The sequence below is a fragment of the Bombina bombina genome, chromosome 5 (assembly GCF_027579735.1).
Source record: "Bombina bombina isolate aBomBom1 chromosome 5, aBomBom1.pri, whole genome shotgun sequence".
NCBI lineage: Eukaryota > Metazoa > Chordata > Amphibia > Anura > Bombinatoridae > Bombina > Bombina bombina.
Window position 1 is genome coordinate 254,041,629 of NC_069503.1, and position 25,360 is coordinate 254,066,988.

At 38.1% G+C, this 25,360-nt stretch overlaps 1 protein-coding gene across 1 annotated transcript in view; it reads right to left on the bottom strand.

Moving 5' to 3' along the window:
- Positions 1-25,360, bottom strand: part of SPAG6 (sperm associated antigen 6) — a 367,292-nt gene that overhangs the window by 44,029 nt on the left and 297,903 nt on the right. Inside the window, exon 9 of the mRNA XM_053713957.1 lies at positions 6,564-6,680. Within this exon, the coding sequence (XP_053569932.1) occupies positions 6,564-6,680 (117 nt within the window). The remainder of the gene's footprint in view (positions 1-6,563; positions 6,681-25,360) is intronic.

Here is a 25,360-nt window from a genome sequence, read left to right on the forward strand (position 1 = left end):
AACACAGTAGGACCCTCTGGAGAAGCAGCTGGATGTCTCTGAGTAAAAGAAACTGCGCAACTGAGGTGCGAAAATAGGCCCCTCCCACCTCACTTGATGTTATGGGGCCTAAAAGAAACACACCAGAGTGTTTCTAAACTATCCATGTGGGTTAAAAATCCTTAAATAAGCCACAATGACCCCTCAAAGTCCCTCAAAAAAACGTTTTGTTTGCAATAAAAAAATGTTTTTTCCTAACAGTGTCACCAGTAACAAATGAGCCCTTTATGAAAGCTGGGATTCTCTATTAAGTGTCTGAATACAGCTTACCCTTCCCTCATGGGGATACTGTCAGCCTTTTCTAGAATTATCACAGTCTGTCTAGAAAAAAATAGACTGAACATACCTCAATGCAGCTTAGCATGCAAACCGTTCCCCCAACTGAAGTTTTCCTGTACTCTTCAGCCCTTGTGAGAACAGCAGTGGATCTTAGTTACAAAGTGCTAAGATCATCATCCTCCTTGCAGAAATCTTCATCCTTTTTCTGCAGAGAGTGAATAGTACACACCGGTACCATTTAAAATAACAAACTTTTGCTTGAGAAAATAAAAACTAACATTTTTGTCACCACACTCACTTTACCCTTCCTAGCAGTTAAACAGGCAAAGAGAATGACTGGGGGGTGGAGCTAAGGGAGGAGCTATATAGACAGCTCTGCTGTGGGTGCTCTCTTTGCCACTTCCTGTTAGGAAGGAGAATATCCCACAAGTAGGGATGAATCCGTGGACTCGATACATCTTAAAAGAGAAAGACCAGTAAATACAGTAGATTTGCATAATCAACAAATGAATGATAAAAAGACAGTGCAATAACACTTACGGGAAGATTTATCATACCCCGGGCGGACATGATTCGCTATAGCTATAGCGAATCATGTCCGCCCCGCATTGATAAATGCGGACAGCATATGGTTAAATGCTTGTGCAATGCTGCCCCCTGCACATTCGTGGCCAATCGGCCTCTAGCGGGGGGTGTCAATCATCACAATTGTATCTGATCAAGATGATTGCAGTCCACCACCTCAGAGGTGGTGGACGAGTTAAGGAGCAGCGGTCTTATAACCGCTGCTTCTTAAATCCTGTTTCCAGCGGTGCGGAATAAGCAGCATCTGCTGCTTGATAAATGTACCTCTTAGTCTGAACTTCAAATTTTAAAGTTATGTCTATTTTTACTCCTCCTGTATCATGTGACAGACATCAGCCAATCACAGATGCAAATAGAAATATTCTGTGAATTCTTGCACATGCTCAGTAGGAGCTGGTGACTCAAAAAGTGTAAATATAAAAAGACTGTGCACATTTTGTTAATGGCGGTAAATTGCAAAGTTGTATAAATTGCATGCTCTGAATGAGTTGAGTGTCCCTTTAACATTGAGTGGACTAGTAAATTTTAGTGATACCCCCCCCCCCCATAAGTGATTTTGTGGCGCTATATAAATAATACAATAATAATTTAGTATAAGTAGCTAGGCACTAATTGTTTTAATACATTAGAGTGTATTTAGGCTACTTGTATTTATCAAACAACTTGCAAACTTGTGTCTGCAAAGCATAAACTTATCACACATTTGTATTTATCTGAATGTATATGCATCATGCGGTGCATTATTACTTTACAAATGTCTTTGCTTCAGTTGCTGAGCACATACAAAAGGAGGTAAGTGATTGATTGGCTGTTAGAGCCTTGACACATTTCAGCTCTGGCATGATGTCATTGGATTCCATTGTGGGAGAGGCGGAGAAGCGAGGATGCAAATGATGTTTGTGTTTGGGGGCTGGGTGAGAGCAAGAGGAGTGGATATTAAGAAATGCTGGTGGTAAGTTTTTGCCAGAGATGTGAGCAGCTTACAGTATTAGCTCGGCGATGCTATGCAGGGTATGGTGGCAGCAGTGCAAAAAGTCAGAACTAGGATGGAGGGAATTCATAATACATGAATTGGAAGGTAATAAACTAGTAATCACTCCCCTTGCAAAAACTCCACTATAACCAATGCTTCTGTCCTAAAGTCTATGTTCTACATTCTTTAGAAACTCAATTGCACTTGTAATTTACTTCTAAGAATATTTTATCAAATAAAGTTTAGTGTATTTATTCTATTTATGTTTGAATATTTTTTATTAATCAGAAATAATAAACATTTACAGAAACAGAAATACCTTCCTCTGCATCGATCTCTATTATTATGGGATCCAGAGTGTAGGCTTGTACCTAAACATTTCTAAACAACAAATGATACAGTTAACAATTGTTATGACATCTCAGTCGTTTCTACTGAAATTTACATATCTATGGAGGGTCAGCAGTTAAAGATTAAATACCTTTTCTTCATACTGTCATGCAATCCTTGGCAAGAGATAGTACAGTTCTTGTGTCTGATAGAAAGCTTGCCCTCTGCTGAACCCTACCAAAACTTTTAGATAGATCTGAGCCAAACCACTCTATCTATATACAGTTGAACTTTTAGAGAATACAACCCTAAAGGAAGGTAAAGTTATGTAAAATAGGTTATCAAAGGTCAGAAGGGGAGGGGACAGGTATGGGAAGTGACGACACATCCTATCTCAGTGTTTGTTGTGCGTACTGCTATAGGTATAGGTATTGGTGTTCAGATTTGTCACCTAAGATTAACTTTTCCATTAGTTTCATGTGTCTACCGTTCATTTTGCTATCCAATAGTACCATATCGCCTGGACTACTTCCTTATTATCTAAGGTGTTGGATGCTAAGTCGTACATGTTATATGTGTACTGAATTTTATTGTAAATCTCTGTCCAGGTGGGACTGCCTGTCTTCCAGTACCTGGCTATGCATGTCCGGGTGACTGTACATAATATCCTAATAAATGTATTTATATGTTTATTAAGTCTATTGATAGGAATGTGAAAGTATTTATTCTATTTAAAAGGATTTATTACTCAATTTGTTCTGCCATTTTATGCATAAATTAAAGTTAAACTAACAGGCCGACAGGGACAACACCCAAATAAAAATGCTGGTTTATTCAGCACAGGAACATTTTTGTTTGATTGTCTATTTTAGAAAGAAGAACAAAAACCTGTAATGCATGTTTTGAATGTTATCTTTTAGACAGAATGGATAAAACACGGAGTATCATGTCCCTTTATAGAGACAGTTTACCTTAAATTTCTTCCCCTTTAATTTGTTCTCAATGATCCGTTGTACTTGCTGGAGTGTATTAAATTGTTTAGAACTAGATTTTTTTACTTTATTTTGGCATTTGACATAGCTGATTTTGCCTGTGCTATTCCTACCTATACTGAAAGTTTCACACCAATTTTCCTAGAACTGCATGTAGCAGACACTACTATAAAGAACATGCACAGATACTGATATAAAAATCCAGTATAAAACCTTTAAAAAACTTACTTAAAGGGACATTATACACTCATTTTTTCTTTGCATAAATGTTTTGTAGATGATCTATTTATATAGCCCATAAAGTTTTTTTTTAAATTAATGTATAGTTTTGCTTATTTTTAAATAACATTGCTCTGATTTTCAAACTCCTAACCACGCCCCAAAGTTTTATGTGAATACGCTCAGCTACCTACTCCAGCTTGCTCCTGTTTGTGTAAAGGGTCTTTTCATATGCAAAAGAAGGGGGAGGGGGGAGTGTCTTATTTACCACTTACAGTGGGCTTTCCAGCTACCTTTTCAACAGAGCCAAACTGACAGCTTCTAAGTAAGTTTTTAAACAGTTTTATGCTGGATTTTTATATTGGTATCTGTGCATCTTATTCTTTATAGTAGTGTCTATTACATGCAGTTATATGAAAATGAGTGTATACTGTCCCTTTAAAGCTCCCAGTTTAGCACAGTTAATAAGGCTAGGCTGAGACACCCACTGAAATGGGCTGGGAAAATGAGATGATCAGACACTCCCCCTCTCCCCTGCATATGAAAAGACCCATTAGACAAACAGGAGCAAGCATGAATATGTAAATTTCAGTATACATCTGATACTTTGCGGCTTGGTTGTGAGTTTTAAAATCAGCACAATGTTATTTAAAAATAAGCAAAACTATACATTTTAACAAAAACACTCCCAGATGGGCTATAAAAATGGATCAACTACTAAACATTTATGCAAAGAAAAATCTAGTGTACAATGTCCCTTTAAGTATAGGCTGTAAGAAAAGCTATGCAAACATAGCTAGCAGAACAAATGACACTCCCGGTAGGAGGTAAAAAAGATAAGCAACAAAATGTTAATTTTCAATTGTTCTCTTTAAAGGGACATGAAACCCAATTTTTTTCTTTCACGATTCAGATAGAGTATACAGTTATAAAAAAGTTTCTAATTTATTCTTCTATTATTACATTTGCATCATTCTCATGTTATTCTTTGTTGAAGAGATATCTAGATAGGAAGCCTGCACATGTCTTGAGCACTACATGACAGGAAATAGTGCTGCCATCTAGTGACACGTGCACACTTCTGAACTTACCTTTCTGCTTTTCAACAAAGGATAGCAATAAAATTAGGAAAATCTGATAATAGAAGTAAACTAAAAAGTTGTTTAAAATTGTATTTTCTATCTGAATTATGAAAGAAAAATTTGGGGTTATGTCCCTTTAACTATTGGGCTTTGGTATACAAGCAGAAATAATATAAAGAAGCATGTGTACAAAAAGTGATAAAATAATGAAATTGGATTTCCCTGCAAGCTTAATCCTTTTTAATGGGTTGTGGTTTCAAAGAACAAAATTGGCTATACATGTTTTACTCTTTAGCTGGTATAACAAGTAATTGGATTGGAAACACATTAAGGTAATGAATTTGACATTACACATTTCCTTTAAGAATGTATCTAAAAGTTTTCTTTCATGATTCAGATAGAGTATACAGTTTTAACCCTTTAGTGACAGGGTTAAAGTGCCTACATCGGAACACCTGTTTCCATGTAGACAAATTGAAACTACGCGATCGTGCATACGATCGCGAGATTTCAATTATTGGATCGCATCTGGGGGGCGTCCCTACAACCCTAGGAACGCCCTCCAGACCGCGATCAAGTCCTTGAAGCACAGAAGGCTTCAGGACAGCCGTTTGTTATGACGTTCTATTCCGTCATAACGGCTTTAAAGCCCAGTGTAATTATGACGGAATAGACCGGCATAACAGCGTTAAAAGGTTAAACGACTTTCTTATTTACTTCTATTATCAGATTTTCTTCATTCACTTGGTATCTTTTGTTGAATAGCAGGGATGGAAGCTCAGGAGCAGGCACTAAGGCCCATTTATTAAGCTCTGAATGGAGCTTGTGGGCCCGTGTTTCTGGCGAGTCTGAAGACTCGCCAGAAACAGCAGTTATGAAGCAGCGATCGGGTTAATTGACACCCCCCTGCTGGCGGCCGATTGGCCGTGAATCTGCAGGGGGTGGCGTTGCACTAGCAGCTCTTGTGAGCTGCTGGTGCAATGCTGAATACGGAGAGCGTATTGCTCTCCACATTCAGCGAGGTCTTGCGGACCTGATCCGCACTGTCGGATCAGGTCCGCAAGTCCTTTTATAAATAGGCCTCATTGTCTGGAGCTTTATATGGAAACAGGTTTGTAAAAATGTTATTAATTTGCAAGAACTCTAGATGGCAGCACTATTTCCTGCCATGTAGTGCTCCAGACACCTACCTAGGTATCTCTTCAACAAAGAATAACAGGAGGACAAAGTACATTTGATAATAGAAGTAAATTGAAAACATTTATAAAATTGTATGTTTTGAATCACAAAAGAACATGTTTGGCTCTTTTTGTTAAAACTTAAATACTGACTGTTCAATAAGAATAAATGTTCCTGGACATTCTGACACACTTATGGCGTTAAAAGACAACATTTCTGTGGCATTTAGTGATTAATCAAACATGGGCGGACAGGGGCATACATATTTGCCCCTGTCCGCCTGGTTTCTCAACTGGGGGGCAGCAATCTGATACCCGCATTTACCATTGCACACGTGCGCTTGTGTGCAACCCGCCCAGTCAATCACGTACGGCAGGAGCTGTCAATCTTCTCGGCTGGAAGAGACCGGGAAATTGACTATCTCCACCTAAGAGGTGGAGAACAGGGCAAGGAAGCAGCGGTTTGATGACTGCTGCTTGATAAATCCCGACTGAATGTTTGCTTGTGCGAATACGTAGCCAAAGGTGAGAAAAGGGCTTGATAAATCGAGCCCTTGGGGTCTAATCAGTATGGCTAAATTATACTACTAGTATTTTACGTGCTTGTTTTGAGGTGTATTGGAGTGGGTGGGGCTATGCAATCCATAAATAGGCGTGATTATGCACCAAAGTGTCCCTGGAATTTTTTTTTCAAAATGTTGGCAACTATGGCATACTGAGATACACTATATAGCAGTAACCTTGCAGTACTGAGACTTTAGCTCATCAGGCCCTTTATAACCCGAATCACAACTTACACATTGTGTTCCTGAAACCAGCAGCCGGTATAGCTATGAGCCTGCAGAAGACAATGATCTATACTCAGCTGCCTCTGTATAAAACTTACCTTACTGAATTGTGCAACAACGTGCTTCAGGATATTGGGAGGAGCGTCGTGTAACAGTGGTTCAAGTGCTGGCAAATGAGTGCATTTTTGCAGGATGTTTTTTAAGGCTTTCTTGGCCTATCAAAATACAAACAAAATGAAAGTTAGCAGCAGCTCTGGAAGAATGCAAAGAATTTATAGTCACATGTTTTACATTCCTGAAATTCACACAGTCAGGTCAAGTTTGCTCTTTTGTCCCCCTCCTTTTTGTTTTATTTGTGCCATTTAGAATAAGCAGAGTCTGCAAACTATTGCTATGAAATGCTCCTGAATGAGATGTAAACTGTTACAATTAAATACAAATGCTGCTCAGTGAAATCAGATAACATGACTGAAAGAATTGTTCACTTATTTATATATTTGTGTATCCACTTCTGCATATGGTTTTATAAGTGTCAACACAACTGGTAGCTCACACAAAAGCCTTGTGGAATAGATGCCAGTATTATAGTAATAATAACAATAGTAATAATATCAGTAATAATAACAATAGTAATAATATCATTAATAATAAGAATCATGCTGGTAGCAATAAAAATGCACAATTTCATCTCCAGTCTTTTTCTAATATGCACATCTCAGAGATCGACAAGGACCTTAAATTGCTAGAAGAGTTTCTGTCCCAAAAGAAGCGTTGCAGAATTTAGCTACAATAGTAATAATCCCGGTGACAGTGGGAGAAGTCTGTGGCAGCTTTGAGGAAACAAAACCTACATTTTTGTCTGTGAGTTGCAATGTGATTAATCGTATTCTACAAATGTGTTTTTGGCTATATCATTTTACAATTTCCAGCAGTTTTGTTGGATGGGAAGATCTGGCAGAAAAAAACATTATTATTATTATCGGTTATATGTAGAGCGCCAACAGATTCTACAGCGCTATAAACATAGGCGGAATACAAGGAAACATTTATAGGGATCAGACGGGTAGAGGGCCCTGCCAAGAGTGGCACTGTTAGCTCTAAAGAAGGTGATCTACAAACAGCAAGGCTCTAAACATTTCATCTTTGCTATACCAAAAGTTCAGTATTTGTAGGGAAGGGTCAGGCCACAGTTTCTGAAAAAGTATACTATAAAATAGTTTTTTTTACTTAATGTGTTTCCAAAAACTTTTTTTTACCAGCTGCAGAGTATAAAATGTATGAGATTTGCTTTTTAAGGTTTATTTGTGTAAATGAATTAGCTGGTTTTGTGTTTTGAAGCCACAACCTAATATAATGGGTTGAGCTTGTAGGTATAATCTGATCTCATTACTTTATCACATTGTGTACATATACCTGCTTCTTTATCTTATATATTTCCATACAAACCAATCACCAATACTTAGAGAGAACAATGGAAAATTAACATTTTATTACCTTATCTCTTCTGTAATCTCTTCTACTGGCTGTGTTAACACAGCTTGGCCTTCAGGCCAAAAACTTTCAGGATGGGTGGGGATACCACAGGCTAAATAAACAATTTCAAATGCCAATATAAGGGTAATGGAAATACTTGTAAACAATTTAATACACTCCAGCAGGTAAAGTGGATCATTGGAAACAAATTAAAGGGGAGGCAATTTTTGAGTAAACTGTCCCTTTAAGATGCTTTTGAAACAACTCTTGCATGTGTCTTTTTTTACTACATCTTTTTACGGTGGTTTGCTATTACGGCTGAATAGCCGAAACTAGTCAGACCCTTCACCCTTGTTCTATGTTTCCTGCTGCTGGAATTTTACCTATGTATAAATAAAGGATGAACTTTTTAATCGGATGAGGTTTGCGCTCTTCTGTTGCTATCTTTTTAATAAGTAGCTGCATCAGACTAAAATCTGAGTAATTTATATTATGCGTTAGAGACTTGTAACAAGGATGTCTGTCTGTCTGCCTGACTATCTATAAATCTATATATTTTCAGATTATATAAACACAATACGAATGGAACATCATGTTTACTTATATTTGTATTTATTGACAATACAACAATCATTAGAGACAAGCTCTTAGGCTTTTCATACGGGTGAAGCGTGTGGAATCAGACAAAACAAGGCCTTGCAAAAAGTGATGAAGTGGAATAGATATGAATTTGACAACAGTAGAAAACCTATTCAAGGCATTGGCCACAGATCTTCTAATGAATTGGAAAAAGATCCCTTTACACATCTCACAATCTACTTATAGGGACATTGAAGTTCAACAATTAAATATATGTAATTTTAGCACCACCAGCCCTGTAGAGAACTGCTGGTTCTAAATAGACACAGTTATCTGCAGCTCAAAAACAGTAGTTTTCAGGGGTTAAGCACATAGGGCCCAAATATCAAAAACTTGGTGGCATGGAGAAAAAAACATGCAAAATCTTTTTTTATTGAAAAAGATAAAATATATATTTATTTATTTTAAGAAAATAAATTATTTTGTATTATGCCTGCTGCATATATTGTAAAACTATTTTCACCTGGGATAAATCAGTGTACACATTGATTAAATCCCTTAAAGGGACAGTTTACTCAAAATTTTCCTCCCCTTTAATTTGTTCCCAATGATCCACTTTACCTGCTGGAGTGTATTAAATTGTTTACAAGTAGTTCCTTTACCCTTATATTGGCATTTGAAATGGTTGATTTAGCATGTGGTATCCCCACCTATTCTGAAAGTTTGTGGCCGCGCGTACCAGCTATAGATAAGCTTTGTAAACACAGCCAGCAGAAGAAATTACACTCCAGTGAGATATAGCAGAGATAAGGTAATAAAATGTTGATTTTCCATTGTTCTCTCAAAGTACTGGTGATTGTTTTACGGACAGATATAAGATAAAGAAGCAGGTATATGTGCACAATGTGATACAGTAATGAGATCTGATTATATCTACAAGCTCAACCCATTTTATTAGGTTGTGGCTTCAAAACACAAAATCAGAGCTTTAATATACACAAAAAAACCTTAAAAATCTAATTTTCATATATTTTTTACTCCGCAGTTGGTAAAAAAAGCAATTGTAAACACATTAAGGGAAAAACTATTTTACAGTATACTGTCCCTTTAAGGTTTATCAGTGCGAGACACAGCAATAGATTTACAGATTTCCTTCCAAAGTCTAATTTAAAATGGCACAACAGATAAAGGAAGTGTGAGCTAGAGTTAACTGGGTCCATAACTGAAGTATTTATTACTATAGTTGTTCCAGTTTTGCATAGCTCAACATAAAATTCTAAATCAATACTTTTAAGCCAACAATATAAAGAGATATTTAACAGTTTGCAATGCTGCCTGCCTAGAGGAATTTATATTCAAGTAAATACATTGTTGGTGCATTTATAATTATCTGTACACAAATGTAGTTCTTAATTTGATTCACTTTATTAGAAACTGCAGGTTGTTTCAGGGAGGGCCAACTTGCGGCCCTCCACACTGGTTTTTGAGGTCCCTGAGAAGAGGCAGAACTAAAAATGTTTGTTATAATCTTTGTGGCCACAGGAATAAAACAGAACTAGAATGTGTGATTTGGGGATTATGTGGGTGTGAAAATAAGGTACCAAGAACACAAAAGAGCCCCCTGTAGGGGAGAACAGAAAACAGAGGGTACCATACAAACTAAATCTAACCCTGTGCATTTCGACACATTTAGAAAATATATAATTATATAATTTTATTTTTGTATTTTAAATTCTAAAATATTGATCTGTGGCCCCCATGTGTTAGGAAGTGTGCTATTACTATCTATCTATCTATCTATCTATCTATCTATCTATCTATCTACCTATCTATATATTCTAAACACATTAATAAGGCATTATAGATTAATGGTTAATTTTGAAAAACAGGATCAATTAAAAATCTTTCACAATTCTTTGTAGGACATCTAAAGTTTATTAAAGGGCCACTGTAAGTAAATATTTTCTATGCCTGTTACTAACTAACTACCCCAAATACGCTTTTTATCAATAGCATTTCATTAACATATCCCTACCGTATATCAGAAATCTTGTCTGCAAATTTAATTGTTTTCCAAACCCACTCCGTGGGTATCCTTTGCTCTGTACCAATCCGTTTACAATACCTAGGTTTCAAAATGGCGCTTTAAACACAAAGTTATTGGTTTAAGTATTTTGAACATGCAGTGCTGAAAATAGTGGGCAGGATAACGTGACATCATCGGCGAATAAAAGATATAACTTTTAGAACGTTATGAAACTTTGTTTTGGAGAAAATATAGGTCAGTAGGTTTTAATTAATGTTTATTAACTTTAATATGTTTGTTGTTAAGCTTAAAAATTATAACAGAAAGTAATCCTTTAATGGTGCACTGACCGGTGGTCACCAGCTTACTTACATGAAAGTCACACAAACACGTCATACAATATCCCAACAGACACACAAATGGAGCAAATGTAAGTGTCTCATGGTTACAAATCTTCAAAATGACTTTGCATTAAAACTTTAGATATCCACTTTCAAATGCTTTCTTAATCATAGTAAATAAATCCCAGCTGCATATTCTGTGGAAGCCTTAGCCTGCAAACAGTCTGCCAAGAGGGATGAAGGGGGAGAAGGGTTTCTTTAATGTGCGCTCACGGAAGAGCCAAAATGGGGCAGAAAGTGTTCAGTTGGACAAGAATTTCAGGCTAGTTAGCCTCCAAAAAGCATTTACGTTTTCCAAACTCAGTATTTAACCATGTCATTGCTACACACAGTTCAAGGTAAAGAAAAAATCTGACATAAGCATTAGGTGAAATGAATCAGTGAGGGAAAAACGGAATCTTTATTTAGCATATCCATGTAACCGTGTTGTAGCAAAGCTTGATCATTTGGCTGCTGGGGAGAGGAGTGCAGAGCAATAAGCTGAGGTACTATCCCCTAAAGGGACAGTAAAGTCAAAATTAAGCTTTCATGGTTCGGAATAGAATAAACAATTTTTATCTAATTTGCTTCATTCTCTTGGTATCCTTTGTTAAAAACATACATGGGTAGGCTTAGAAGCAGCAATATACTTACTACTGGGAGCTAGCTGGTGATTGGTGGCTGCACATATATACGCCTCTTGATATTGGCTCACTTGATGTGTCCAGCTAGCTCCCAGTAGTGCATTTCTGCTCCTTCAACAAAGAATACCAAGAAAATGAAGCAAATTTGATAATAGAAGTAAAGTGGAAAGTGGTTTTAAATTGTATACTCTATCTGAATCATGAAAGAAAAATTCTGGGTTCCATGTCTTTTTAAAAGAACAACAACAAAAAAAAAAAGCCACAATCATCAAACTAAACACATTTTAGGAATGGCCAACTGGTACAATTGTACATTTATACAGTAAGTGTACTCTGGGGATAATATTACAGAAATAATAGACAGCCTATAGACTGCAGTTTCATGTTGATGCAAACTTTGCACTCACTTTGGGAAACTACAGGCCATGCGGATTATTCAGCATAAAATAACATGGCCTTAAATAGCAGGTACAATGTAAAATGTAATTTAATAAGCACCATGATGACTTCTTCAACCTAACAGCCACATTATTAGTCAGCTGACCAGAACTTTTTATTTTTTCCTTGTAATAAATAATAAGTACCTAAATAATTTAATTAATAAATGAAATAGCAAAAGCTCAAACAATAGAGGGTTAAATAATGGTTAAAACAGTTGTAATCCAGGGTTGTCCATCATTTATACTAAAGGGCTGGAGACTGAACAGACCTCTGTGTGAGAAAATCTACGTTTCTGGGCTACTTACTAAGTGACCTCCCTGTGCCCTGAAAGGAACATCCTTAAAATCTGGTTTCTTGCCCTCAAGGATAAACAGTGGACAAGCCTGCTTTAATCTAAAGATCACTTTGTACTGGACCTTTTCAAGAAAACAAGATTGTGTGTCTTAATCAAAGAGAAATGTTTCTAAAGAACCTTAAAAAGGAAAGGAAGTGAGAAGTTACAAAGCAATATAATTTTCTGTAATGTACTGATAGAAGACACTACTGTAAGATTAGAAATATAAAATACCCTATACCGTACCAGTTACGGGATTATTAAAAAGAAAAAAAGATAGACCAAAATGTTTCCATTAAAGGGACACTCAAGTCAAAATTACACTTGATTCAGATGAGTATGCAAATTAAAACAACTTTCCAATTTGCTTCCATTAGCAAAATGTGCACAATCTTTTTATATTTACACTTTTTGAGTCACCAGCACCTACTAAGCATGTGCAAGAATTCACAGAATATACTTATATGTAGGGATGCACCGAAATTTCGGCAGCCGAAATTTTCGGCCGAAAATGAGCCTATCCCATTCGGGCCGAAAGAGGGGCAAACCGGCCGAAAATTGCGTGCTCTATCTGCCCCACACCTACACTTACTGGCCGCCGCTTACTGCATCTACTTGCACCTAAAATTAAGGATGGTGTAGCTAGAGGCCTTCTCGGCCGTTTAATTAGCAACTACATTTCCCACAACACCACTCACTGCAGCACAGCCTCCTCCCTCCTTTCCTACCTAGAGCGGTTCCTTCCTCTTTTTGCAAAATCTGCACTTCCTGTTCTGAAAGGCTCCGGTGTACTGTTTGCTTAGTGCTGTAGAAGAAGAGTTGCTCCGGTTCAGTGGTTCAGCAGTTCACCTCTGTGAGAGACAACGGAGGTTTGATTTACAGTTGTGTAGTGTGAGGAGGTAGAGGGGGGTTGCTCTGTGTTATGCTGTTGTAAATCAAACCTCCGTTGTCTCTAACAGAGCTAAACTGCTGAACCGGAGCAACTCTTCCTCCACAAAATGCTGAATAATTGCAGTAATAGACAAAGCTTCTACGTTTTAAATCCCTAGTAAACAGTTATACAAGCAGGGCTTTTACTTAGTGTGTGTACCACATGTGTGACTTTTTTGTGCTGTTATTTAGTCTGTAAATAGTGTGTGTGTGAGCTGTGTATAACATATTTACTGTATAACCTATATATATATATATATATATATATATATATATATATATCTACTCATAACCTAAATATACAAAGCTTATCTGCTCTTTATTAAACCCAACAAATACCACACTACAGTTTTGTGCTGTTATATAGCCTGTACATAGTGTGTGTGAGCTGTGTATAACCCATAAATATCGAATACACAGCTTATCTGCTCTTTATTAAACATGACAAATACCAAACTGCAGCTCTGTGCTGTTATATAGTCTGTAATTAGTGTGTGAGCTGTGCATAACAACTATTTACTGTGTATAACCCATATACAGTATATCTAGTTATAAGCTAAATATCTAATACAAAGTGTATCTGCTCTTTATTAAACCTAACAAATACCAAGCTGTAGCTCTGTGCTGTTATTTAGTCTGTAATTAGTGTGTGTGAGCTGTGTATAACATAACTATTACACATGCAGTATTCCTGATCTGCCAATAAATATTAATACTGCAGTGTAAACCATTTCTTGCAAGTTTTAATTGTCTAGCCCTTACTGTTTTGCATAGATAGAAAGGTTTTCTAGGACTATACTAAATTTGGATAACTAGTAAACCAAAAGAAAATCTCTTAAATCTGATTCTGTTACATAGAACTGAATGAAGAATGTATATTGATATTAAATAATCAACAATATATTATTCTTCACTCATTCATATATAACAGAAACAGATTTAACAGATTTTTATTTATATTGCTTTTTAAAGTTATTTTTTTGTCCAATTTCAGTGTGGTTAATGGTTATTTATTTATTGGCTTGTATTTTTTTTTATTTCAGATCCATTAAATTCATTAAAAACTGTAATATAAAATTATAGAAAAAAAACTATTTTAAAATCATTTTTGAAAAAAAAAGTCAGTTTCGGTTTCGGTTTCGGTTTTCGGCCAAGGGCATCCTGAATTTTCGGTTTCGGTTTCGGTCCAGAATTTTCATTTCGGTGCATCCCTACTTATATGCAATTGTAATTGGCTGATAGCTGTCACATGATACAGGGGGAGTGGAATAGACATAACTTAAATTTGTCAGAAAAAAATCTACTACTCATTTTGAATTTAGACAAAGTGCAGTGTCTTTTTATCATGCATTTGTTGATTATTCAAATCTATTTAATTTAGTGGTCCTTCAATGTTAATTTGGAGCAAGTATGGCAATTCTGGTAAACACACACGGCCAGATTGGAGCGCTACTTAACACTCCTGCTCAAGCAATAACTATGCTAGAAGTAAGCTTTTTGTGCGGGTCGGGTTGCACTTGTATTACAAGTTGAAAGTAAACAATTATCGTTCGCGCACTAACCCGACGAGCGTAAAAAGCCAAACTTACAATATCACACGTGCGATAACCTATTCCCCCATAGAAGCCAATCGAGCAAAAAAAGTGGGGTAAAATAACCCTACTTGCTCACAAACCGGATTACATATTCTAAAGTGTGCTAACCCGACATGAAAATATTAATATTTCAGAATATGTTATATTTATTCATAAATACATATTTTTACATATAGCTGCTGTTTTTTGCAATATATATATTACACACACCGTTACATATAGGTATAGCTATATCAAATATGTATAGGAATATATATTTATAAATACCTAGAACATATTCTGCTATGTGAAGAAAATTGGAATGTGAAATATTTACAGTAAATACACAGTATAACAGTTATATGAATATTGCATAAATATGCTTTTACATGTTTTCATCTACTGCAAAGGACTCCAATGCACTTCTATATATGTATACATATGTATTTATGTGTTTATATGTGTATATGTCTGTAAATACATATACATATGCACACACATATAAACATAAACATACATACATACACACATACATACATATAGTCATGTGAAAAAGAAAGTACACCCTCTTTGAATTCTATGGTTTTACATATCAGGACATAATAATAATCATCTGGTCTTTAGCAGGTCTTACAATTATGTGAAAACAACCTCGGATGAACAACAACACGTGACATACAACACTGTGTCATGATTTATTAACCCTTTCATGACAGGGTCATAATGTGCACACGATCGCAAGATTTCAATTTTGGGATCGGGTCAGGGGGCATCCTTATGACGCTAGGTATGTACGTCCTCCAGACCGTTGGCTTCTGGGCAGCCAAACGGCTATGACGTTGTATTCCATCTTAACGAAGCTAAAGCCCAGCGCCATTTGGATGGAATAGAACGCCATAACGGCCCTGAAAGGTTAACAAAAATAATGCCAAAATGGAGAAGCCATGTGTGAAAAACTAAGTACACCTTATGATTCAATATCTTGTAGAACCACCTTTAGCAGCAATAACTTGAAGTAATTGTTTTCTGTATGACTTTATCAGTTCCCCACATCATTGTGGAGGATTTTTTTTCAACTCTTCTTTACAACAGTGCTTCAGTTCATTGAGATTTGCAGGTATTTGTTTATGCACAGATCTCTTAAGGTCCCGCCACAGCATTTCAATTAGGTTGAGAACTGGATTTTGACTGGGCCATTGCAACACCTTGATTCTTTTCTTTTTCAGCCATTCTGTTGTAGATTTGCTGGTGTGCTTGGGATCCACTGCCGTGTTGCATGACCCAATTTTGTGAAGCAAATGGCCTCACATTTGACTCTAGAATACTTTGGTATACAGAGGAGCAAGGAGCAAGCCCAAATCATCACCCTCCGTCACAGTGCTTTACAGTTGGTATGAGGTGTTTGTGCTGATATGTTGTCTTTGGTTTTTGCGAAATGTGGCGCTGTGCCTTATGGCTAAACATCTCCACTTCATTGTTCCAGAAGTCTTGTGGTTTGTTCAGATGCAACTTTGCAATTATAAGCCGTGCTGCCATGTTCTTTTAGAGAGAAGAGGCTTTCTCCTGGCAACCCTTCCATACAAACCATACTTGTTCAGTCTTTTCCTAATTGTACTGTTATGGACTTTATTATTTAACATGCACTAAAGCCTGTAGAGTCTGAGATGTAACTCTTGTTTTTTTTTGCAATTTCTCATAGCATTGCACGATCTGACCTTTGTGTGAATTTGCTGGGACATCCACTCCTGAGAAGATTGGCAATTGTCTTGAATGTTTTCCACTTGTGAATAATCTTTCTCATCTATATATATATATATACACACACACACACACACACACACACACACATACATACATATTTAGATATGTAATCTTTATGTATCTATATGTTAAAGACCTTTGCCTGCCTTTAACACCTGAGACCTCATATCTTTGAGCCCTTATAACTAATTTGTGCAATATTTTTTTAATCATTTTTGTTTGATTATGTTATTATGAGTGTAAGGGGCCTATCTATCAAGCTCCGTATGAAGCTTGAGGGCCCGTGTTTCTGGCGAGCCTTCAGGCTCGCCAGAAACACCAGTTATGAAGCAGCGGTCTAAAGATTGACACCCCCTACTAGCGGCTGATTGGCCGCGAATCTGCAGGGGGCGGCGTTGCACCAGCAGTTCACAAGAGCTGCTGGTGCAATGCTGAATGTGGAGAGCGTATTGCTCTCCGCATTCAGCGAGGTCTGTCGGACATGATCCGCAATGTTGGATCATGTCCGACAGGCCTTTCATAAATAGGCCAATGTAAGTGTACTTGTTAATTTATTTTTTATGTGTTTTGTGACACTTTTTTTTGTTTTGTGAAAGTTAACCAGAGCTCTGCGGATGCAGTAATCATTCTAGCGTAAATCGCTATTGTGCTCAAGCGATCGCCTTTACTTTTAACTTTAATACGAGCGGAAAACTCGATGCAGGCAAACGCTCGCGATAAACCCCTTTTCACTTGCACATAACTGTTAATGCACCACTCGTAATCTAGCCCACAGAGTATACAATAATATTATGAGCATTCCTAATTGGTTATGCAAGGGACCCAACGGACTGTTCTAGTAACAATTTTGTTATTGGCTTAAAATGTTTGTAACCTATTTTTAGCCAGAGTGGTAAGCAAAGCATAGAATTCCACACTGCTGGTCCCTATTTGGCAGCAATGTGCTGAGGGCTGTTGGCTGCATCTAAGCATAATACAGAGAGACACTGTGCTCAGTTTCCCACATGGTTTTGCTAATACAACTAAGCCTAATCTATAGCAAGCTGTAATATTATTATTGGATAAAGACAATTACCCTGAATTTTGACACATAAAGAGGTTGTTATGTGGACATGCTTCCACTGGGAACTGAGCAAGGACCACCAGATTCATTTGTGATGTGTAAGCCAAAATTAAATCCAGGTGTGCAGTGGGGGAGGTTACAGCTTGGAAGAGCATCTGTTAAATTCTGTTCAAATTGCTGAGCAAGAACAAAAGGTGGAGACTGGAAGCTGCATAATCAAAAACGTCACCAATTAAACAGATCATCAGTGAAAGCATACAATGTGAAACAATGAAAGTGTACGAGAGGAGAAAGGGAGCAGAGGAAATCATTTTCTTTTACAACTAAATTGTAACTAACATTTTTTTACTCTGGATTAGGGGAATTGTATTAACCAGACAAAATGTAACTGATCTTTATTTATTAAATCTAAAATCCCACGGTATTCTTGTTTTCTTGATCAATAAATCAGTTATTATTGAAAGTAACAGATAAGTAGATGCTCAAGAAGTTTATTATCAATATTATGCTATGACATTAACGAGCACCTCAAATATACATGTGAAAAAAAACATAATTTATGCTTACCTGATAAATTCCTTTCTTCTGTTGTGTGATCAGTCCACGGGTCATCATTACTTCTGGGATATAACTCCTCCCCAACAGGAAATGCAAGAGGATTCACCCAGCAGAGCTGCATATAGCTCCTCCCCTCCACGTCAGTCCCAGTCATTCGACCAAGAATCAACGAGAAAGGAGTAACCAAGGGTGAAGTGGTGACTGGAGTATAATTTAAAAGATATTTACCTGCCTTAAAACAGGGCGGGCCGTGGACTGATCACACAACAGAAGAAAGGAATTTATCAGGTAAGCATAAATTATGTTTTCTTCTGTTATGTGTGATCAGTCCACGGGTCATCATTACTTCTGGGATACCAATACCAAAGCAAAAGTACACGGATGACGGGAGGGATAGGCAGGCTCATTATATAGAAGGAACCACTGCCTGAAGAACCTTTCTCCCAAAAATAGCCTCCGAAGAAGCAAAAGTGTCAAATTTGTAAAATTTGGAAAAAGTATGAAGCGAAGACCAAGTTGCAGCCTTGCAAATCTGTTCAACAGAGGCCTCATTCTTAAAGGCCCAAGTGGAAGCCACAGCTCTAGTGGAGTGAGCTGTAATTCTTTCAGGAGGCTGCTGACCAGCAGTCTCATAGGCTAAACGTATTATGCTACGAAGCCAAAAAGAGAGAGAGGTAGCAGAAGCTTTTTGACCTCTCCTCTGTCCAGAATAAACGACAAACAGGGAAGAAGTTTGGCGAAAATCTTTAGTTGCCTGCAAGTAGAACTTGAGGGCACGAACTACATCCAGATTGTGTAGAAGACGTTCCTTCTTTGAAGAAGGATTTGGACACAAGGATGGAACAACAATCTCTTGATTGATATTCCTGTTAGTGACCACCTTAGGTAAGAACCCAGGTTTAGTACGCAGAACTACCTTGTCTGAGTGAAAAATCAGATAAGGAGAATCACAATGTAAGGCTGATAACTCAGAGACTCTTCGAGCCGAGGAAATAGCCATTAAAAACAGAACTTTCCAAGATAACAATTTTATATCAATGGAATGAAGGGGTTCAAATGGAACACCCTGTAAAACGTTAAGAACTAAGTTTAAACTCCATGGCGGAGCAACAGCTTTAAACACAGGCTTGATCCTAGCTAAAGCCTGACAAAAAGCCTGGACGTCTGGATTTTCTGACAGACGCCTGTGTAACAAGATGGACAGAGCTGAAATCTGTCCCTTTAATGAACTAGCTGATAAACCCTTTTCTAACCCTTCTTGTAGAAAAGACAATATCCTAGAGATCCTAACCTTACTCCAGGAGTAATGTTTGGATTCGCACCAGTATAGGTATTTACGCCATATTTTATGGTAAATCTTTCTGGTAACAGGCTTCCTAGCCTGTATCAGGGTATCAATAACCGACTCAGAAAAACCACGTTTTGATAAAATCAAACGTTCAATTTCCAAGCAGTCAGCTTCAGAGAAGTTAGATTTTGATGTTTGAATGGACCCTGTATCAGAAGGTCCTGTCTTAGAGGTAGAGACCAAGGCGGACAGGATGACATGTCCACTAGATCTGCATACCAAGTCCTGCGTGGCCATGCAGGCGCTATTAGAATCACTGATGCTCTCTCCTGTTTGATTTTGGCAATCAATCGAGGAAGCAGCGGAAAGGGTGGAAACACATAAGCCATCCCGAAGTTCCAAGGTGCTGTCAAAGCATCTATCAGAACCGCTCCCGGATCCCTGGATCTGGACCCGTAGCGAGGAAGTTTGGCGTTCTGGCGAGACGCCATGAGATCTATCTCTGGTTTGCCCCAACGTCGAAGTATTTGGGCAAAGACCTCCGGATGAAGTTCCCACTCCCCCGGATGAAAAGTCTGGCGACTCAAGAAATCCGCCTCCCAGTTCTCCACTCCCGGGATGTGGATTGCTGACAGGTGGCAAGAGTGAGACTCTGCCCAGCGAATTATCTTTGATACTTCCACCATTGCTAGGGAGCTTCTTGTCCCTCCCTGATGGTTGATGTAAGCTACAGTCGTGATGTTGTCCGACTGAAACCTGATGAACCCCCGAGTTGTTAATTGGGGCCAAGCTAGAAGGGCATTGAGAACTGCTCTCAATTCCAGAATGTTTATTGGAAGGAGACTCTCCTCCTGATTCCATAGTCCCTGAGCCTTCAGAGAATTCCAGACAGCGCCCCAACCTAGTAGGCTGGCGTCTGTTGTTACAATTGTCCAGTCTGGCCTGCTGAATGGCATCCCCCTGGACAGGTGTGGCCGATGAAGCCACCATAGAAGAGAATTTCTGGTCTCTTGATTCAGATTCAGAGTAGGGGACAAATCTGAGTAATCCCCATTCCACTGACTTAGCATGCATAATTGCAGAGGTCTGAGGTGTAGGCGTGCAAAAGGTACTATGTCCATTGCCGCTACCATTAAGCCGATCACCTCCATGCATTGAGCTACTGACGGGTGTTGAATGGAATGAAGGACACGGCATGCATTTTGAAGCTTTGTTAACCTGTCCTCTGTCAGGTAAATCTTCATTTCTACAGAATCTATAAGAGTCCCCAAGAATGGAACTCTTGTGAGAGGAAAAAGAGAACTCTTCTTTTCGTTCACTTTCCATCCATGCGACCTTAGAAATGCCAGAACTAACTCTGTATGAGACTTGGCAGTTTGAAAGCTTGAAGCTTGTATTAGAATGTCGTCTAGGTATGGAGCTACCGAAATCCCTCGCGGTCTTAGTACCGCCAGAAGGGCACCCAGAACCTTTGTGAAGATTCTTGGAGCCGTAGCCAATCCGAATGGAAGAGCTACAAACTGGTAGTGCCTGTCTAAGAAGGCAAACCTTAGATACCGGTGATGATCTTTGTGGATCGGTATGTGAAGGTAAGCATCCTTTAAATCCACTGTGGTCATGTACTGACCCTCTTGGATCATGGGTAAGATTGTCCGAATAGTTTCCATTTTGAACGATGGAACTCTTAGGAATTTGTTTAGAATCTTTAAATCTAAGATTGGCCTGAAAGTTCCCTCTTTTTTGGGAACCACAAACAGGTTTGAGTAGAACCCTTGTCCTTGTTCCGACCGCGGAACCGGATGGATCACTCCCATTATTAACAGATCTTGTACGCAGCGTAGAAACGCTTCTTTCTTTATCTGGTTTGTTGACAACCTTGACAGATGAAATCTCCCTCTTGGGGGAGATAATTTGAAGTCTAGAAGGTATCCCTGAGATATGATCTCTAGTGCCCAGGGATCCTGAACATCTCTTGCCCAGGCCTGGGCGAAGAGAGAGAGTCTGCCCCCCACTAGATCCGGTCCCGGATCGGGGGCTCTCGGTTCATGCTGTCTTTGGGGCAGCAGCAGGTTTCCTGGCCTGCTTGCTCTTGTTCCAGGACTGGTTAGGCTTCCAGCCTTGCCTGTAACGAGCAACAGCTCCTTCCTGTTTTGGTGCAGTGGAGGTTGATGCTGCTCCTGTTTTGAAGTTCCGAAAGGGACGAAAATTAGACTGTCTAGCCTTAGCTTTGGCTTTGTCTTGAGGTAGGGCGTGGCCCTTACCTCCTGTAATGTCAGCGATAATCTCTTTCAAACCGGGCCCAAATAAAGACTGCCCCTTGAAAGGTATATTAAGTAATTTGGACTTAGAAGTAACATCAGCTGACCAGGATTTTAGCCACAGCGCCCTACGTGCCTGTATGGCGAATCCTGAGTTCTTAGCCGTAAGTTTGGTTAAATGTACTACGGCCTCCGAAATGAAGGAATTAGCTAGTTTAAGGACTCTAAGCCTGTCCGTAATGTCGTCTAGCGTAGATGAACTAAGGTTCTCTTCAAGCGACTCAATCCAAAATGCTGCCGCAGCCGTAATCGGCGCGATACATGCAAGGGGTTGTAATATAAAACCTTGTTGAACAAACATTTTCTTAAGGTAACCCTCTAATTTTTTATCCATTGGATCTGAGAAAGCACAGCTATCCTCCACCGGGATAGTGGTACGCTTAGCTAAAGTAGAAACTGCTCCCTCCACCTTGGGGACCGTTTGCCATAAGTCCCGAGTGGTGGCGTCTATTGGAAACATCTTTCTAAATATTGGAGGGGGTGAGAACGGCACACCGGGTCTATCCCACTCCTTAGTAACAATTTCAGTTAGTCTCTTAGGTATAGGAAAAACGTCAGTACTCGCCGGTACCGCAAAGTATTTATCCAACCTACACAGTTTCTCTGGTATTGCAACGGTGTTACAATCGTTGAGAGCTGCTAAGACCTCCCCTAGTAATACACGGAGGTTCTCCAATTTAAATTTAAAATTTGAAATATCTGAGTCCAATCTGTTTGGATCAGAACCGTCACCCACAGAATGAAGCTCTCCGTCCTCATGCTCTGCGAGCTGTGACGCAGTATCAGACATGGCCCTAGCATTGTCAGCGCACTCTGTTCTCACCCCAGAGTGATCACGCTTGCCTCTTAGTTCTGGTAATTTAGACAAAACTTCAGTCATAACAGTAGCCATATCTTGTAATGTTATCTGTAATGGCCGCCCAGATGTACTAGGCGCCAAAATATCACGCACCTCCCGGGCGGGAGATGCAGGTACTGCCGCGTGAGGCGAGTTAGTCGGCATAACTCTCCCCTCGCTGTTTGGTGAAATTTGTTCACATTGTACAGATTGACTTTTATTTAAAGTAGCATCAATACAGTTAGTACATAAATTTCTATTGGGCTCCACCTTGGCATTGGAACAAATGACACAGATATCCTCCTCTGAGTCAGACATGTTTAACACACTAGCAAAAAACTTACAACTTGGTTATAATCTTTTTTAGCAAAAAACGTACTGTGCCTCAAAGAGGTACTAACGATTAAATGACAGTTGAAATAATGAACTGAAAAACAGTTATAGCATCAAACTTTAAAACAACAAAACTTTTAGCAAAGGTTTGTTCCCATTAGTAAAATAACAATAATTAAATTTGACATAAAAAATACAAAGCAACGTTTTTATTCACAGTCACTATAAGAATTCTCACAGCTCTGCTGAGAGAATTTACCTCCCTTCAAAGAAGTTTGAAGACCCCTGAGATCTATCAGAGATGAACCGGATCATGCAGGAAATATAAAAGTAACTGACTGGTATTTTTTGATGCGTAGCAAAGAGCGCCAAAAACGGCCCCTCCCTCTCCCACACAGCAGTGAAGAGAAACGAAACTGTCACAATTAAAGCAAAAAAACTGCCAAGTGGAAAATAATGCCCAAATATTTATTCACACAGTACCTCAGCAATGTAAACGATTCTACATTCCAGCAAAAACGTTTAACATGATAAATAGTTATTAAAAAGGATTAGTGACCTTTAACAGAGTAGTTCCGGTGAAATACCATCCCCAGAATACTGAAGTGTATACATACATGTCATTTTAACGGTATGGCAGGATTTTCTCATCAATTCCATTCAGAAAATAAAAACTGCTACATACCTCAATGCAGATTCATCTGCCCGCTGTCCCCTGATCTGAAGCCTTTACCTCCCTCAGATGGCCGAGAACAGCAATATGATCTTAACTACTCCGGTTAAAATCATAGTAAAAAACTCTGACAGATTCTTCCTCAAACTCTGCCAGAGAAGTAATAACACGCTCCGGTGCTATTTTAAAATAACAAACTTTTGATTGAAGTCATAAAAACTAAGTATAATCACCATAGTCCTCTCACACATCCTATCTAGTCGTTGGGTGCAAGAGAATGACTGGGACTGACGTGGAGGGGAGGAGCTATATGCAGCTCTGCTGGGTGAATCCTCTTGCATTTCCTGTTGGGGAGGAGTTATATCCCAGAAGTAATGATGACCCGTGGACTGATCACACATAACAGAAGAAACAAGTATTTCTAATCACTGTACTAGTAAGTATATATATATATATATATATATATATATATATATATGTAACAAAAAACTTGCACTCGCTGGTCTTCTATTCAAAAACACACTTTACTGTGACGTTTCGGAGACAGGGTATCCCCTTCCTCAGACATATATATATAATATGTAATGAAATATACAAATTTTAACTCAAGAATCATAGAACGTATAGATCTAGCAGCTGTGTATAAAAATATTCGGCACATATACAATTAGACTGTTTTTCATTTTACTATTAATTGTAACAAAATCCAAGTAATAAAACCCTAGGTTTCTGAAATTCTGTGTACAATATACATGTAAGTATATATCTAGCAAAAGGTATAACTCTTTTTTTGATTGTTTGTTTTAGTTTTTCTTCTAGTAATAGGAGACATTCTTACTGAATTGCACATACACAAAAAGCATAAACAATTGACTGATTTTAAACATTACTTCATGATGCCCCAGTGAACGGATATCTCAGCATCATACCTATATTTAAACCCTTAAAAAAACTTGACGTTCCTATAAGCATCCTAGAGAATTGTGTTAGCAGGCAGGTTCTTGTCTAGTAAAGTATTTTAATACCAGGCAACAGACTATTGACAAATCACACACAGAAAGTTTATGGTATCAGATGGATTAGCAGAGATTTGCAGCACAGCAAGCCGTTACCAATTCAAGCTACACCAATGTGAAACTGATGATCATAAAGAGCTTGTATTTCTTATTGTGATTATTAACAATATCTGAATTATCAGTTTACTGTTCCTATTGACAAGGTCATATAAATGCATGAAATATTACTTTATTACAGTCATAGATTGACAATGTAATATCTTTAGTGTTCCTGTGTACAGCAGCTAATAATGTAAATTGTAATGTATTTGCACGACAACATCAACAAAGTCAAAAGGATAGGACAAAGAATTTGCAGTAGCTGATTTCTTCTTTCTTTTGTATTTAACTAAACATATGAACCCCATTATGTTATACATGTGTCCATTTGAATGAGATAAATTAAAAAGTGGTTTTAAGAAAAGTTTTATTTTTGCCATTATACATAGCGTCTATTTGTGTGGCAAATTTGTCTTAGCCATAAATCATATTTTATTTTGCAATGTATGTGTTTGTGTGTATGTATGTGTGTATGTAAATGTGTGTGTGTATGTGTATGTATGTATGTGTGTGTATGTATATGTGTATGTATGTATGTGTGTGTGTGTATATGTGTATGTATGTATG